This window comes from Ranitomeya variabilis, chromosome 5, assembly GCF_051348905.1.
Source record: "Ranitomeya variabilis isolate aRanVar5 chromosome 5, aRanVar5.hap1, whole genome shotgun sequence".
NCBI lineage: Eukaryota > Metazoa > Chordata > Amphibia > Anura > Dendrobatidae > Ranitomeya > Ranitomeya variabilis.
Genome location: NC_135236.1, coordinates 658,775,686 through 658,790,487, shown reverse-complemented (window position 1 = coordinate 658,790,487; position 14,802 = coordinate 658,775,686). Strand labels below are relative to the sequence as shown.

At 42.2% G+C, this 14,802-nt stretch overlaps 1 protein-coding gene across 1 annotated transcript in view; it reads left to right on the top strand.

Annotated features, from left to right (window-relative positions):
• CRACR2A (calcium release activated channel regulator 2A) overlaps positions 1 to 14,802 on the top strand; it is a 131,644-nt gene that overhangs the window by 70,331 nt on the left and 46,511 nt on the right. Inside the window, exons 4-6 of the mRNA XM_077266496.1 lie at positions 7,098 to 7,287; positions 9,908 to 10,054; positions 11,882 to 11,975. Coding sequence (XP_077122611.1) covers positions 7,098 to 7,287; positions 9,908 to 10,054; positions 11,882 to 11,975 — 431 coding nt within the window. The remainder of the gene's footprint in view (positions 1 to 7,097; positions 7,288 to 9,907; positions 10,055 to 11,881; positions 11,976 to 14,802) is intronic.

Below are 14,802 nucleotides of genomic sequence, written 5' to 3'. Positions count from 1 at the left end.
TGCCTCCCTCTGGGTATCCGAGTTCCACCAACGTCAGGTGGTCCTTGGTAGTGCTTTCAGGCACGGGTACCTCCTGCTTAGTAACCGGGTTCCAGTAACGTCAGCTGGTCCTCGGTAGTTCCATTGGCTCTTGGACCTTCGGGTAGCCATCCGAGTTCCAGTTCCATCAGCTGGTTCTCGGCATTTTCTCAGCCTTCTTGTACCTTCTGCTACATTTCCAAGTTCAAGAGACTAAACACGATGACCCGGAAGACCACCCCTAAGATGACGACGACCCCGGAGACGACGACCCTGAAGACCACCCCGATGACGACGACCCCGGAGACGACGACCCTGGAGACGACGACGACCTGGAAGACCGAGAAGCAGAAGAACAAGAGGCTGCAGAACAAAGAGCAGAAGAACATTAAGCATAACACTAAATATCAGAGCAAAAAATATTATCTAAATTATAAGCAGAAGAAGACTAAGCAGTGTATGGGGGTGAGTCCGTTCCTCCTCGTGGTGCCCCTGGATAAAGCCAGATGCTGCAGGCCAAACTGAACGCGGACAAATGTAACTGTTTTGTGACAGGCAGAACGGAAGGTGTAATCTTCAAACTTTTATAGATAACAACTACGGGAATGCCTGTCACAAATAAGAATATGATGAAGAAGTAGAATATGATGAAGATAATAGTAAAATAAAAAGAATATGAACAATGTAACCAAAAAAATAATAGGTAGAAGATGAAGAAGAAGATGAATAAGGTGAAGAAGTTGATGTCAAAGAAGCTGATGATGAGGATAATGAAGAAGAAAGTGTGGGAGAAGTAAAAAAGAAGGTGAAGGGCGTGGAAGTAGTGAAACATCAATATCTGACAAAATAAAAAAAAAAATAAACATAGTCAAAATCTTTCTACCGCCGAACGTCATAAAAAAACCCCAAAATCCTGCTATTCTATTACATTGGGCTAAACCTCTGTGCCTTTAATGTCTCCGCCACGTCCCCCAATACATCCTACATTATTCTTAGTTGTTTTCCTTCATGTAGAATGAACCTACAAGTTTATAAAGGGTTTATTTTAATTCCGATATTTTCGTCCCATTGACTTGCATTGGGATCGGGTATCGGTATCGGATTGGATCCGATACTTTGACGGTATCGGCCGATACTTTCCGATACTGATACTTTCCGATATCGGAAAGTATCGCTCAACACTAGTCTCCAGATCTCAACCCTATAGAAAACCTTTGGAGGGAGTTGAAAGTCCGTGTTGCCAAGCGAAAAGCCAAAAACATCACTGCTCTAGAGGAGATCTGCATGGAGGAATGGGCCAACATACCAACAACAGTGTGTGGCAACCTTGTGAAGACTTACAGAAAACGTTTGACCTCTGTCATTGCCAACAAAGGATATATTACAAAGTATTGAGATGAAATTTTGTTTCTGACCAAATACTTATTTTCCACCATAAAATGCAAATAAAATGATAAAAAAACAGACAATGTGATTTTCTGGATTTTTTTTTCTCAGTTTGTCTCCCATAGTTGAGGTCTACCTATGATGTAAATTACAGACGCCTCTCATCTTTTTAAGTGGTGGAACTTGCACTATTGCTGACTAACTAAATACTTTTTTGCCCCACTGTATATTATTTTTTGTTTGTCTGTTTTTTGTTTAGTAGAGAAACTATACTCACAAGTTTGAAAAAAAAAATTGGGATGTTTGTGTCGCCATATTCCGAGACCAGTAACCATTTTTTTTCATTGATTGAGCTGGACCAGGTCTTGTTTTTTGTGTGACGAGATTATGATTTTATTTATATTTTTGGCTATATATGATCCTTTTATCTGTTTTTATCATACATCATACACCTGTAAAGGAGAGGAAAAGATGTCCATACCCCCCTTGAAGATCCTATAGTGATATCATGCATTCCCAAGTTTTACAAGTCATTTTACCTATTTTGGGGCCTGGGTCACTTAGCTAACTAGTGGACAGGGTTAACTATTGGCGTCAACCCATCACGGGAGGAGTTAAGTTGGCCTAGGAGATTCAGTTTCCTGTTTGTGAGGCAGATAGGGTAAAGTATTGAAAAGGGAAGGACCTATGGTTTAGCAGACCGGCATCAATAAGGGTGTTGTGTGCGAAGAAGGGAGACCATAGTCAGATAGTAAGTTCTAAGGGTACTGTCACACAGTGCAATTTTGATCGCTACGACGGCATGATCCGTGACGTCGCAGCGTCGTATGATTATCGCTCCAGCGTCGTAGACTGTGGTCACACTTTGCAATCACGGCGCTGGAGCGATGCCGAAGTCCCCGGGTAACCAGGGTAAACATCGGGTTACTAAGCGCAGGGCCGCGCTTAGTAACCCGATGTTTACCCTGGTTATCAGCGTAAACGTAAAAAAACCAAACAGTACATACTTACATTCCGGTGTCTGTCCCCCGGCGTTCTGCTTCTCTCCACTGTGTAAGCGCCATAGCCGGCAAGCAGAGCGGTGACGTCAGATGTCACCGCTGTGCTCGCTTTCCGGCCGGCAGGCGCTCACAGTGCAGAGAAGCTGAGACGCCGGAGGACAGACACCGGAATGTGAGTATGTACTGTTTGTTTTTTTTACGTTTACGCTGGTAACCAGGGTAAACATCGGGTTACTAAGCGTGGCCCTGCGCTTAGTTACCCGATGTTTACCCTGGTTACAAGCAAACACATCGCTGGATCGGTGTCACACACAACGATCCAGCGATGTCAGCGGGTGATCAAGCGACGAAAGAAAGTTCCAAACGATCTGCTACGACGTACGATTCTCAGCAGGGTCCCTGATCGCTGCTGCGTGTCAGACACAGCGATATTGTATGGATATCGCTGGAACGTCACGAATCGTACCGTCGTAGCGATCAAAATTGCACTGTGTGACAGTACCCTAAGAGTGAACAATATCAAGTGGCAGAAGGATTCCTTATCTCAGGCATGTGGGGGCCTACAGTTAGTGTTATCTATCCTAGATAAGAAGTGGAAGTGTAGCCAGACCTGAGGGTCATAGAGGAGAAGATGACCAGGCTGGGACACGTGTTCACCTATGGGGAATTGAAGATGCAGTGGCACACCAATGGGTATGTGACCCACATCAACTGCAAGTTAAGAATATTCATGAGAAGTTGTAGAGACTCGTTTCAGGGCGTCTGGCCTACTCAAGAGAAGATGGAGGACATTGTGATCTGTTTGTTGACTGTAACACATAATGAAAGAAATGAGCTGCCTCGTGAAGTTTTCTGCCTCAGGATTGTGCAAAAGATGTGTTTTTTACATGTCCTGCCTGCTATCTGATCTTTATACATTTCATGAGATCGCCAAGAAATGTTTATTTATGCACTCTGGTCTCCCTCATTCATCTCTAATTCATTGGGTTCTGGCCTTCCATGTGACCTGTGAAGGTGTGGGGCAGATTTATACAAGGCAGGTGATGTGATGCCACAAGAAATGTAACCTCTCAGAGACTCTTAGAGGCATTGTGTGATGGGCAAAAAACAACAACCATTTTGTGCTCTATCTTATTCTTGGACTTATGGATTAATGTATGCTGATGCAGCCTTGGTGATGGATTCATGAAAAGTGAACGTTATGTACTGAGACCTTCAAGTATCTTTCACCACCAAGTGTGTCTAGAAACCATCAAGCATACTGTACCTCTGCTCTTAGACAAAATATAACATCTTCTGTTCAACTGCTACATTTTGTGATCATTCTTTATTTGAGGATCCACCCTTTACAAAATGATAGACCACGTTGTAACCAATGCTGGTTCCTAAGGGAAAGGACATAACTAGTATTATTATTATTTATTTATTTATATAGCACCATTGATTCCATGGTGCTGTACATGAGAAGGGGTTACATAAAAATTACAGACATCACTTACAGTAAGCAAACTAACAATGACAGATAGATACAGAGGGGTGAGGACCCTGCCCTTGAGGGCTTATATTCTAAAGGATGGTGGGGAAGAAGACAATGGGTTGGGGGGTTGCGGCAGCTCCGGTGTTGGTGAGGGGGTAGCTCCGGTGGTGGTGTGAGGAGGCAGCGGGGTCAGTGCAGGCTGTAGGCTTTCTTGAAGAGGTGGGTTTTCAGGGTTCTTCTGAAGGATCCGAAAGTGGTTGATAGTCGGACGTGTTGGGGCACAGAATTCCAGAGGATGGGGGATATTCAGGAGAAGTCTTGGGAGGCCATTAAGTGAGGAGCGAATAAGTGTGGAGGAGAGTAGGAGGTCTTGGGAGGACCGGAGATTACGAGAGGGAAGATATTGGGAGAATAGTTCAGAGATATATGGAGGAGACAGGTTATGGATGACTTTGTAGATCATTATTAGTAATTTGAACTGGATACGCTGAGGGAATGGAAGCCAGTGAAGAGATTTGCAGAGGGGAGAAGCAGTGGAGTAGCGAGGAGAGAGATGAATTAGTCGGGCAGCAGAGTTAAGGTTGGACTGGAGAGGTGCAAGAGTGTTAGCAGGGAGGCCACAGAAAAGGATATTGCAGTAGTCGAGGCAGGAGATGATGAGGGCATGCACAAGCATTTTAGTAGAGTGAGGGTTGAGGAAAGGACGGATTCTGGAGATATTTTTGAGCTGGAGGCGACAGGAGGTGGAAAGAGCTTGGATGTGCGGTTTGAAGGACAGGGCAGAGTCAAGGGTTACTCTGAGGCAGCGGACTTCTGGTACAGGGGAAAGCGTGATGCCATTAATGGTGATAGATAAATCAGGTAAGGAAGATCTGTGAGATGGAGGAAAGATGATGAGTTCAGATTTGTCCACATTGAGTTTGAGGAAGTGAGAGAAGGAGGATATGGCTGATAGACACTCCGGGATTCTGGAGAGCAGAGAGGTGACGTCTGGGCCAGAGAGGTAGATCTGAGTGTCGCCAGCATACAGGTGGTACTGGAATCCATGGGACTTTATGAGTTGTCCCAGGCCAAGTGTATAGATTGAGAAGAGTAAGGGACCTAGAACAGAGCCTTGGGAGACTCCGACAGAGAAAGGGTGGGATGAGGAGGTAGTGTGGAAATGGGAGACGCTGAATGTGCGGTTGGAAAGGTATGAGGTGATCCAGGATAGGGCGAGGTCTTTGATGCCAAAGGAAGAGAGGATCTGTAGTAGGAGGCAGTGGTCAACTGTGTCGAAAGCAGAGGACAGGTCTAGAAGGAAGAGTATAGAGTATTGTCTGTTAGCTTTGGCTGTAAGTAGGTCGTTAGTAGTGTTGAGCATTCCGATACCGCAAGTATCGGGTATCGGCCGATACTTGCGATATCGGAATTCCGATACCGAGATCCGATACTTTTGTGGTATCGGGAATCGGTATCGGGATTAATATCAATGTGTAAAAGAAAGAATTAAAATAAAAAATAGGGATATACTCACCTCTCCGGCGGCCCCTGGACTTTACCGCCGTAACCGGGAGCCGTTGTACCTAAGAATGCGCGCTTGAAGGGCCTTAGATGATGTCACGGCGCTCTGATTGGTCCGTAGCGGTCGCGTGACCGCTACGCGACCAATCAGAAGCTGCGGACATCTTCTAAGGTATTTCAGGCGCTTGAAAGACCTTAGGTGACGTCACGGCTTTGTGATTGGTCGCGTAGCGGTCACGCGACCGCTACGGACCAATCAGAGCGCCGTGACGTCATCTAAGGCCCTTCAAGCGCGCATTCTTAGGTACAACGGCTCCCGGTTACGGCGGTAAAGTCCAGGGCGCGTCAGAGGGTGAGTATATCCCTATTTTTTATTTTAATTCTTTCTTTTACACATTGATATGGATCCCGGAGCCTGAAGGAGAGTTTCCTCTCCTTCAGACCCTGGGAACCATACAGGATACCGTCCGATACTTGGTGTCCCATTGACTTGTATTGGTATCGGGTATCGGTATCGGATTAGATCCGATACTTTGCCGGTATCGGCCGATACTTTCCGATACCGATACTTTCAAGTATCGGACGGTATCGCTCAACACTAGTCGTTAGTAATTTTGGTCAGGGCAGTCTCAGTGGAATGATAGGGACGGAAACCAGATTGTAGATTGTAAAAGAGCAAGTTAGATGAGAGGTGGGAGGAAAATTCAGCATGGACGTGCTGCTCCAGGAGTTTGGAAGCGAAAGGGAGCAGCGATATTGGGCGATAGCTGGACCTAGCGGTTGGGTCTAGGGTTGGCTTTTTAAGGATAGGCGTGACTGTGGCATGTTTGAAAGCAGAAGGGAAGTCGCCAGAAGTTAGTGATAGATTGAAGAGATGGGTTAGTGATGGGATAAGTGTGGTGGTGAGGTTGGGGATGGGGTCTAGTGCACAAGTGGTCAGGTGTGATTTGGAGAGGAGACAATTAAGCTCCCCTTCAGTGATGTTGGATAGGAAGGTTATGGGGTTTGGGCATTGGTCTGGTATACAAAGGGGTTGTGGAGGTTGAATAATAAAGACTTGCCTTGTTTGGGCGATCTTATTTTTGAAGTATGTGGCAAAGTCCTCTGCAGAGATGTGGGAGTTTGGAGGGGGCAGTGATGGGCGGAGGAGGGAGTTAAAAGTTTTGAATAACTGTAGTTAGAGGATAGGGAGGATACGAGGGTTGTGAAGTAGGCCTGTTTAGCAGAGGGGAGGAAAAATTTGAAAGCGAGCGCTGCCTGTTTGAATGCAGTGAAATCATCTTGTGAATTTGTTTTCTTACAACGCCGCTCTGCAACCCTGGACACTTGCAGGAGCTTTTTAGTTATATTATTGTGCCAGGGTTGTCTATTGATACGTCTCCCTCTGCCATGATTGAGAGGTGCGACTGTGTCAATAGCTGATGCGAGAGTGGCATTGTAAAAAGCAGTGGCAGTGTCTGTGTCGTGGTGCAAGGATATGGATGCCAGTGGTAGGATAGAGTCAGAGAGTGTGTGGGTGTTTAGGTGTGCAAAATTTTGACACTTTTATAGAGGTTTCCTCTTGGCAATACCTTTATACTCACTCATAATGTTAAAAAAAATTTTTTTAGACACAGCCATATGTGACCTTTGTATTGTACCACTTTCATCGTCAATGTTGGACACCAATTTAATTTGCATCAGTGGTCAGTCAACTTTTTGAAATATTTTAGGTCACTTTTTACATGGAGAAGAGACACAGACAAAGGACACGCCTCGAGGCGACCTTGATGGGCAGCTCGAATTCGAAAACATGTATAAGACCAAATGGGAAGAAAACACCCACGATGTCCAGGAGGAAGATGTGAACACCCAGTTCTACAACCTGATAGATGCTTTGGGAGCAAACAAATTTTTGGAAGAGTAAGTACAGTACATTATGGCATATATGGACAATCCATTGTTTTTTTTTGGGACCATTGGCAATTAATAGACAAAGCTTCTCAAAATGTTGGCACGACGAGCATATTATCCAGATTCCAGATTCACTTTAGTGGCCACATGGGTAAAAATGGTAGTCAAAAAGTGTTCACTACCCTTAGATGAATGTGAAACTTGGCGATTTATAATGGGCCTGTGTAAATTGGTGGAATGTAGGGCACCAATGAGAAGGAATATAACTGCTAGATCAGACTACAAGGGCTTGTTTGTAGTCTGTTACCACGGAGACATGGAGGTCTTAAAAAGAGCTGTAGACATAAAACTATAGGAAATTTTTAATGAAAACTATTTGCAAAGTTGCTTTATTTTTCATTTTAGAAGCATTAGAATAATGATAAAAAAAATTGTGAACTTCCCCTTTAGGTTTCAAAATTAAACACGACGGCTGCCTCAGATTCCTTTTCTATTTTTCTTTTCCAGTCACGACATAATTAAACTGCGGGTCATAATTATAGTCGGGGTCCGTATCTAATTAAATATGAAACTATTAACACTTTTCTGTTTGCTACAATACTGGATAATTTTCTAGGCAGCAATTACACGGACCCTCGTAATGACACGACGGCGAGTAGGAAATAAGCCAGGCATTTCTTGTCCATTTGAAAGAACATATTATTGGTTTCACGATCGCTGCACAAAATGATTTCCAAAGAAAATCAGTAATTCGCTTTACTAAACACCGGGGCTGGGAAGGGTTTCTCTAGTTCTAGGATAATACAGGTCATTTTACAGGAGCAGACCATGTTCTCCGGGCCTTTTATTTCCACGGGTATGAGATAAATTTATAGAAAGAATTCATGTAGGCGGTAGGTAATAATATGGGGTCAATGTGAAACGGAAATTTAACCTATATTATGAGCCCCGATGGAAGATTGACGATTCCGATCTATGGAGAAACCTGTCAGTAAGTGTTTAATTTCCCTACAGTGCCTCCGCAGGTGAAATGAAGTATTACACCGCGTCCATGTTTCTGTAATGCAGGACATGACAAGTCCTACAGAGAAAGCTCTATGTAATCACTCACCCTTCTGGTCGAGAGATGAGGAACCTACCCATATATTAACACAGAATCCCATATAAATTTTTTACAAGGTTCCCTTGGCCAATATGTTTCAGGAGAAAGGCCGCAAACAAATCAAATCTCAATGTTCAAGCCAAGATGAAATCCTAATTTAAAGAGAATTTGTCAGCAAGTATTTGCTATGTAATCTGAGAGCAGCATGATGTAGAGGCTGAGACCCTGATTCCAGGGATGTGTCACTTACTGGGTTTCTTGCTGTCATTTTGAAACAATCACAGTTTTCTCTGATGCTGATCTAGCGGAGCTCCTAATGCTGAGCTCTGTATAACCCCGCCCACACCACTGATTGGCTGCTTTCTCCGTACATTGACAGTGGTGAGACGGAGATACACAGAGCAGAAGGACTAGGAGGCACGAGACATCTAGTCCTGTAGTGATAATCTCCTGCTGATTTTAATAAAGCAGCCACACAAAGCTTAGTAAGTGACACATCGCTGGAATCAAGCTCTCAGGCCCTATATCATGCTGATCTCAGATTACATAGCAAAAAACCTGCTGATGGGTTCTCTTTGAACTCTTGAATCAGTAATTGTGTGCAGCATAAATATTGTAAATTTGACTCTTTGTATTCCAGATTCTGGTTCCTCATGGAAATAGTTTACCCACGGGACTAAAATCTGTCACCAGGTCAGCAGATTTTAGTAGGCCAACATTTCGGATTTTAAATATTTTTTTTTCAAGCTGGTGTTACAAAGTATTCTAATTTACTGAGATAATGACTTTTGGGTTTTCATTGGCTGTAAGCCATAATCATCAACAGAAACAAATCACTCTGTGTAATGACTCTATATAATATATGAGTTTCACTTTTTGTATTGAAGAACTGAAATAAATTAAGTTTTTGATGATATTCTAATTTTGTGAGAAGCACCTGTATGTGTGTATATATATATATATATTTATTTATTTTTTGACATTTTTATACTAAGTGTTAGAGTAAGTTCCCACTAGGTGTTTTTTCAGTGTTTTTTTTTTCTGCAGTAGAACCTGTCGAAAAAAAACATGTTTTCCTTGGTTTTTCTTGCGGCATTTTTTTATGTGGTTTTTTTTTTTTTGCAGCGGTTTTGGCATGCTGGATTTGTCTCTTATGCATGCTGGTAAACTTTAGCATTGAAAAAAAAGGCCTACTCCATAGAATGAGGTTTTGGCACAAAAAATGCTGCAAACAATGAGACCTGCGTTTTTGGTTCATTTTTTTCAACGTTTTTTTCACCATCCATTCAAGTCAATGGGTGAAAAACACTGAAAGAAGTGACATGCTCAATGTCCAAAAAACAATGCAAAGCACAAAATACTGATGACAAAAAAAAACAATGTGTGTGAGTTTTCTGAAATCTCATAGGCTTTGCTGGTACTGCAAAACGCAGCTGAAAATTAGCATAAGACAAGCATAAAAAAAACGCAGCAAAAAAGGCCCAGTGTGAACTTAGCCTAACAAGGATTTCTTGTTCTTCATTGCAGTGAGAATACAATGAAACGTTTGTGGATGGAATTAAGGAAGGATGAACCTCACCTGCTTTCTAGCTTTGAAGAAATCCTCACCAAAGTTTTCTTACAACTTCAAGAAGCCAATGAGGAAAAGAATGAAATGGAGTGTGCGCTCAAAAAGTTAGTGAATGGATAATTGAAAAAGTAAATAGACGGATGAGTTTAAGACGTTTCACAGGATTATAAACGCAAGGATGAATTCTTTATAACGGCGCCAACCCTGTCTACAGATTATGTCGTATTGCAGCTCTGTGCACTTCATTCCAATGGAGCTGAGCTGCAATACCAGACATGACCAGTAGACAAGGGTGGCGCTGTTTTTGAAAAGAGGCAGTAATGTACTTTTTTTTTGGACTATATCCATCTCTATAGTAAAGTGAAACAGACTACACTTTCCTATAGTGTGAAAAAATGCATGCCTATAGGTCTCTCTTTTGGACTCCTATGGATATGGTCAGCGTATGCTCTGGAAGTTCTTTGCACCATTGGTATATGGTACCCGATCAAAGAAATGGGACTTCAGAATAGTAGGTTAGATTTCATGGCTGAATGGATAGTCTTTCCTAATGTCTTTTAGCATATGTGTAGAATTCTATATTCTATTGGATGAGAAGGCTCGTCTCGCTTCAAGGGGTTCTCTGGGAATACAAAAAGCCTGAGTAACTCATGGAAATATCATTAAAAATAAATAAATTCCTAATTACATGTAATTATCAAATCATAATCGGTTTGCCTAGAGAGGTAATCACTATAGAATCCCTATAGGAATAAAATGGCCGCCACCATGTTACATTGAAATATGCCCTAGAATGGCCACCGCCTTTTTTCACTGAGGGAAACCTGTCCTGAAATGTTATGACAGAAATGCAGTAGGTAGTTCCTTTTCTGTGACCTGGAGATAATTCTATTGTTATTCTGATAAACAGGGCACACAAAAGCAGCCTCTTCTTACCTCAGCACCCCTGGTATCTCCAGTATTAGATCAGATAGACAGGGTGGACAGCAGTGTGAGCAGCCTCTTCTTACCTCAGCACCCCTGGTATCTCCTGTATTAGATCAGATAGACAGGGAGGACAGCAGTGTGTGCAGCCTCTTCTTACCTCAGCACCTCTGGTATCTCCAGCATTAGGTCAGATAGACAGGACGGACAGCAGTGTGAGCAGCCTCTTCTTACCTAGGCACCTCTGGTATCTCCTGTATTAGATCAGATAGACAGGGAGGACAGCAGTGTGAGCAGCCTCTTCTTACCTCAGCACCCTGGTATCTCCGGTATTAGATCAGATAGACAGGGTGGACAGCAGTGTGAGCAGCCTCCTCTTATCTCTGCACCCCTGGTATCTCCAGTATTAGATCAGATAGACAGGGTGGACAGCAGTGTCAGCAGCCTCTTCTTACCTCAGCACCTCTGGTATCTCCAGTATTAGATCAAATAGACAGGATGGACAGCAGTGTGAGCAGTCACTTCTTGCCTTAGCACGCTTGGTTCTCCGGTATTAGATCAGATAGACCTGGTGGACAGTAGTGTGAGCAGCCACTTCTTACATTAGTATCCCTGGTATCTCCAGTATTAGGTCAGATAGACAGGGTGGACAGCAGTGTGAGCAGCCTCTTCTTACCTCAGTGCTCCTGGTATCTCCAGTATTAAATCAGACTGGGTGGCCAGCAGTGTGAGCAGCCTCTTCTTACCTCAGCACCCCCACATATCTCCAGTATTAGAACAGACAGGCAGGGTGGACAGCAGTGTGAGCAGCATTTTTTTTTTACCTAAGCACCATTCTGCCAGCACTATAGGAGCTGGAACTTCCTTTCTTTCCTTATATCTGTACAAGAATAGATTAAATACACTGTAGTAATGATGATTGTGTACAAAGAGGGTCCAACATTTGGAGGCAGTCCCCCACTATTATCAGTCAACTCAAAACATGTTTTTTCTTTCCAATTTTCCAGGAAAATTGCCGCCTGTGACATAGAAATTCAGAACTTATATGACGAGATGGAGGAACAACAAATAAAAAAAGAGAAGGAACAATTTCTATTACAAGTAAGTACCATAAATATTGTAAAGCCATTCATCCGCCAACGTGAACATTGATTCCAAAATATCTTGTGTTCTGTGTAGGAAAGTATCTGTGACAATGCCAGTTGTTTTTGGTTCCTCCCGAGGATAAAGATATTTCAGCCTACCGGAGATAATAAATATACCAAGTAGTAGTAATAGTAGTAATAGTAGTAGTGGTAATAGTAGTAGAAATAGTATTAGTAGTAATAGTAGTAGTAGTAATAGTAGAAATAGAAGTAGTTTATCGGATCATCAAGAACTTCAAAGAGAGAGGTTCAATTGCTACAAGAAAACTTCAGGGTGGTGATCAAGAAAATCTACAGAGTGCCAGAACCATTTCCTAAAGAGGATTCAGCTATGGAATCTATTCAACACCAGTACAGAGCTTGCCCCGGAATGGCGGCAGGCAGGTGTGATGTGAGTGCATCTGCAAGCACAGTAAGGTGAAGGGTTTTTCGAGGCTGTCCTGGATTCAAGAAGGGCAGCAAAGAGACCATTTCTCTCCAAGAAGAACATCAAGGTCAGACTGACAATCTGCAGGAAGTTTGGGCATCTGGAGAATGATTGTTCGGAGAAGAAAAGGTGGGCGCTACCAGTAGTCTAATATAATACCAACAGTTGAGATCATTCATGTGTGAGGGCTTTTCATCCATGGAAGGGGTGCACTCATAATTTTGCCTTGGAACACTGCCATGAACAAAGAATTGGATCTAAACATCCTCCAAGAGCAACTTCTCCTAACGATCCAAGAGCAATTTTGTGATGAACAAGGCTTTTCTCCGACACGGTGGAGACCCGGTTACAAGGCAAAAGTGATATCTGTCTTAGTGAACAAAGCTTTGAAATTTTGAGTCCATGGCCAAGAATCTCCCCAAATCTCAATCCCATTGAGAATTTGTGGTTAATCCACAAAAAGTGTGAGAACAAATAAAAACACAGAAATTGTAATCAACTCCAAGTACCAATTAGGCTAAAAATTGTTGTCATTGGTCATGATTTGGCCCAGAAGCTGATATCCAGCTGCCGGGGCGAAGGGAAGAAGTTTTGAAAAATTAGGGACAACACTGTAAATATCGAGTCTTTCCATAAACTTGATGGATTTGTCAACAAAAACTTAAGAAATGCCTCTAATTGCACTTCAGTAACCACAAAAACATCTGAGCGAAAGGCCAAAAAACACTAAAACTTTTTTCACACACATTATGCCGCACTCTCTTGGCTTTATTCCACTGATTGCTCATTCTTCATCTCATTCGTTGGCTCTTCCGTTGCAGCCAGGGTTCCTCGGGGGTTGATCCTAGGTCCTCTCTTCTTTTCTCTCTACACCATTGGGTAAACTATCAGCAGACATGACTTTCAGTGCCGTCTCTATACGATCACACCCTTTTCTGTACTTTTTCTCGCAGCTTCACCCTTCACTGGTCATGTCCTCTCTCTATGTGTAGCTGAAACTTTCAAAAATTTCCCATGTTACTACAATTTTGCCTACCCTGATCCATCCCAGCTTGTGGTACTGCCAAAAGTATAAAAGCTAGATTACAACCAAGTATTTCTAACTTTTGGTGACTTTTAGCAATCTAAATTTCTTTGCGCATCTTCCCAACATTTTTGGGTCATCAATGTAGAGACCGCTATAGATTTTTGAAGGAAAATCTCTGGCGAAATGTTCAAAAAGACCCCTGGGTGTCTACAGGGCATCTTTTTGAACCATGCCTTTGACTTCCATTAGAAAGTAAAGAGCTTTTTCTGAACAGAACATGCCCGAAGAGGATGGTCCGCTCACTTCTTCTTTTAACTGCTTGGCATCTTTGAAAATCTGAAAGGGTTAAAAGACACAAAAAAAGACAGAAAATGTGAAGTACAAGTCATTTTTACATAGAAATACAGTACATATGTTCATTCTTTTAGTATAGTTAGTGATTTTTCGGTTTTTTTTGGGGGGGTTGGACACCGCCTGAAAAAGATGTGAGCACATACCCTAAAGGATGACTGAATATTATGGCTATAACATGATCAAATATCACCGCACCATCATGATTAACTAAACCTACCATGACTGATTAATACTGTTGAGCTAGTGAGCAAATATTACCACCCTACCATGGCTCAATAATAGCTCCATAACTGAATTATACCGCCTAACTGTAACTAAATATTATGACAGTACCCAAGTACCCAAACTCACTAAACCTTCTATACTGTAATTCTATATTAACCCTAGACCATAAATGTTATCACTCTACTGTGACTAAATAATACCGCCAAATATTACCATCATATTATAAATATTACCTCCTTACCGTAACTAAATTAGAACACTATTCTGTAACCCAATATTACCAATATTACCACCGTACCATAACTGAATAAACCTACCATACTGTGAGTCTATATTAACCCCAGACTATTAATGTTACCACCCTACCATGACTAAATAATACCGTCAAACCAAGTCAAATATTACCACCTCAGTATAACTAAATTATAACGCCTTACTGTAACCCAGTATTACCACCGTACCATAATTGAATAAACCTACCATACTGTGAGTCTATATTAACCCCATGCTTTAAATGTTACCACCCTACCATGACTTAATAATACCGCTAAACCATTCAAAATATTACCTGCAAATTATAATATTACCACCTTATCGTGACTAAATTATAACGCCATACTGTAAACCTATATTACCACCGTACAATAACGGAATAATCCTACCATACTGGTAATGTATACTAATCCTACACCATAAATATTATTGCCTTAACATGACTAAATAATACCGCCAAACAAAGCTATTATCAAT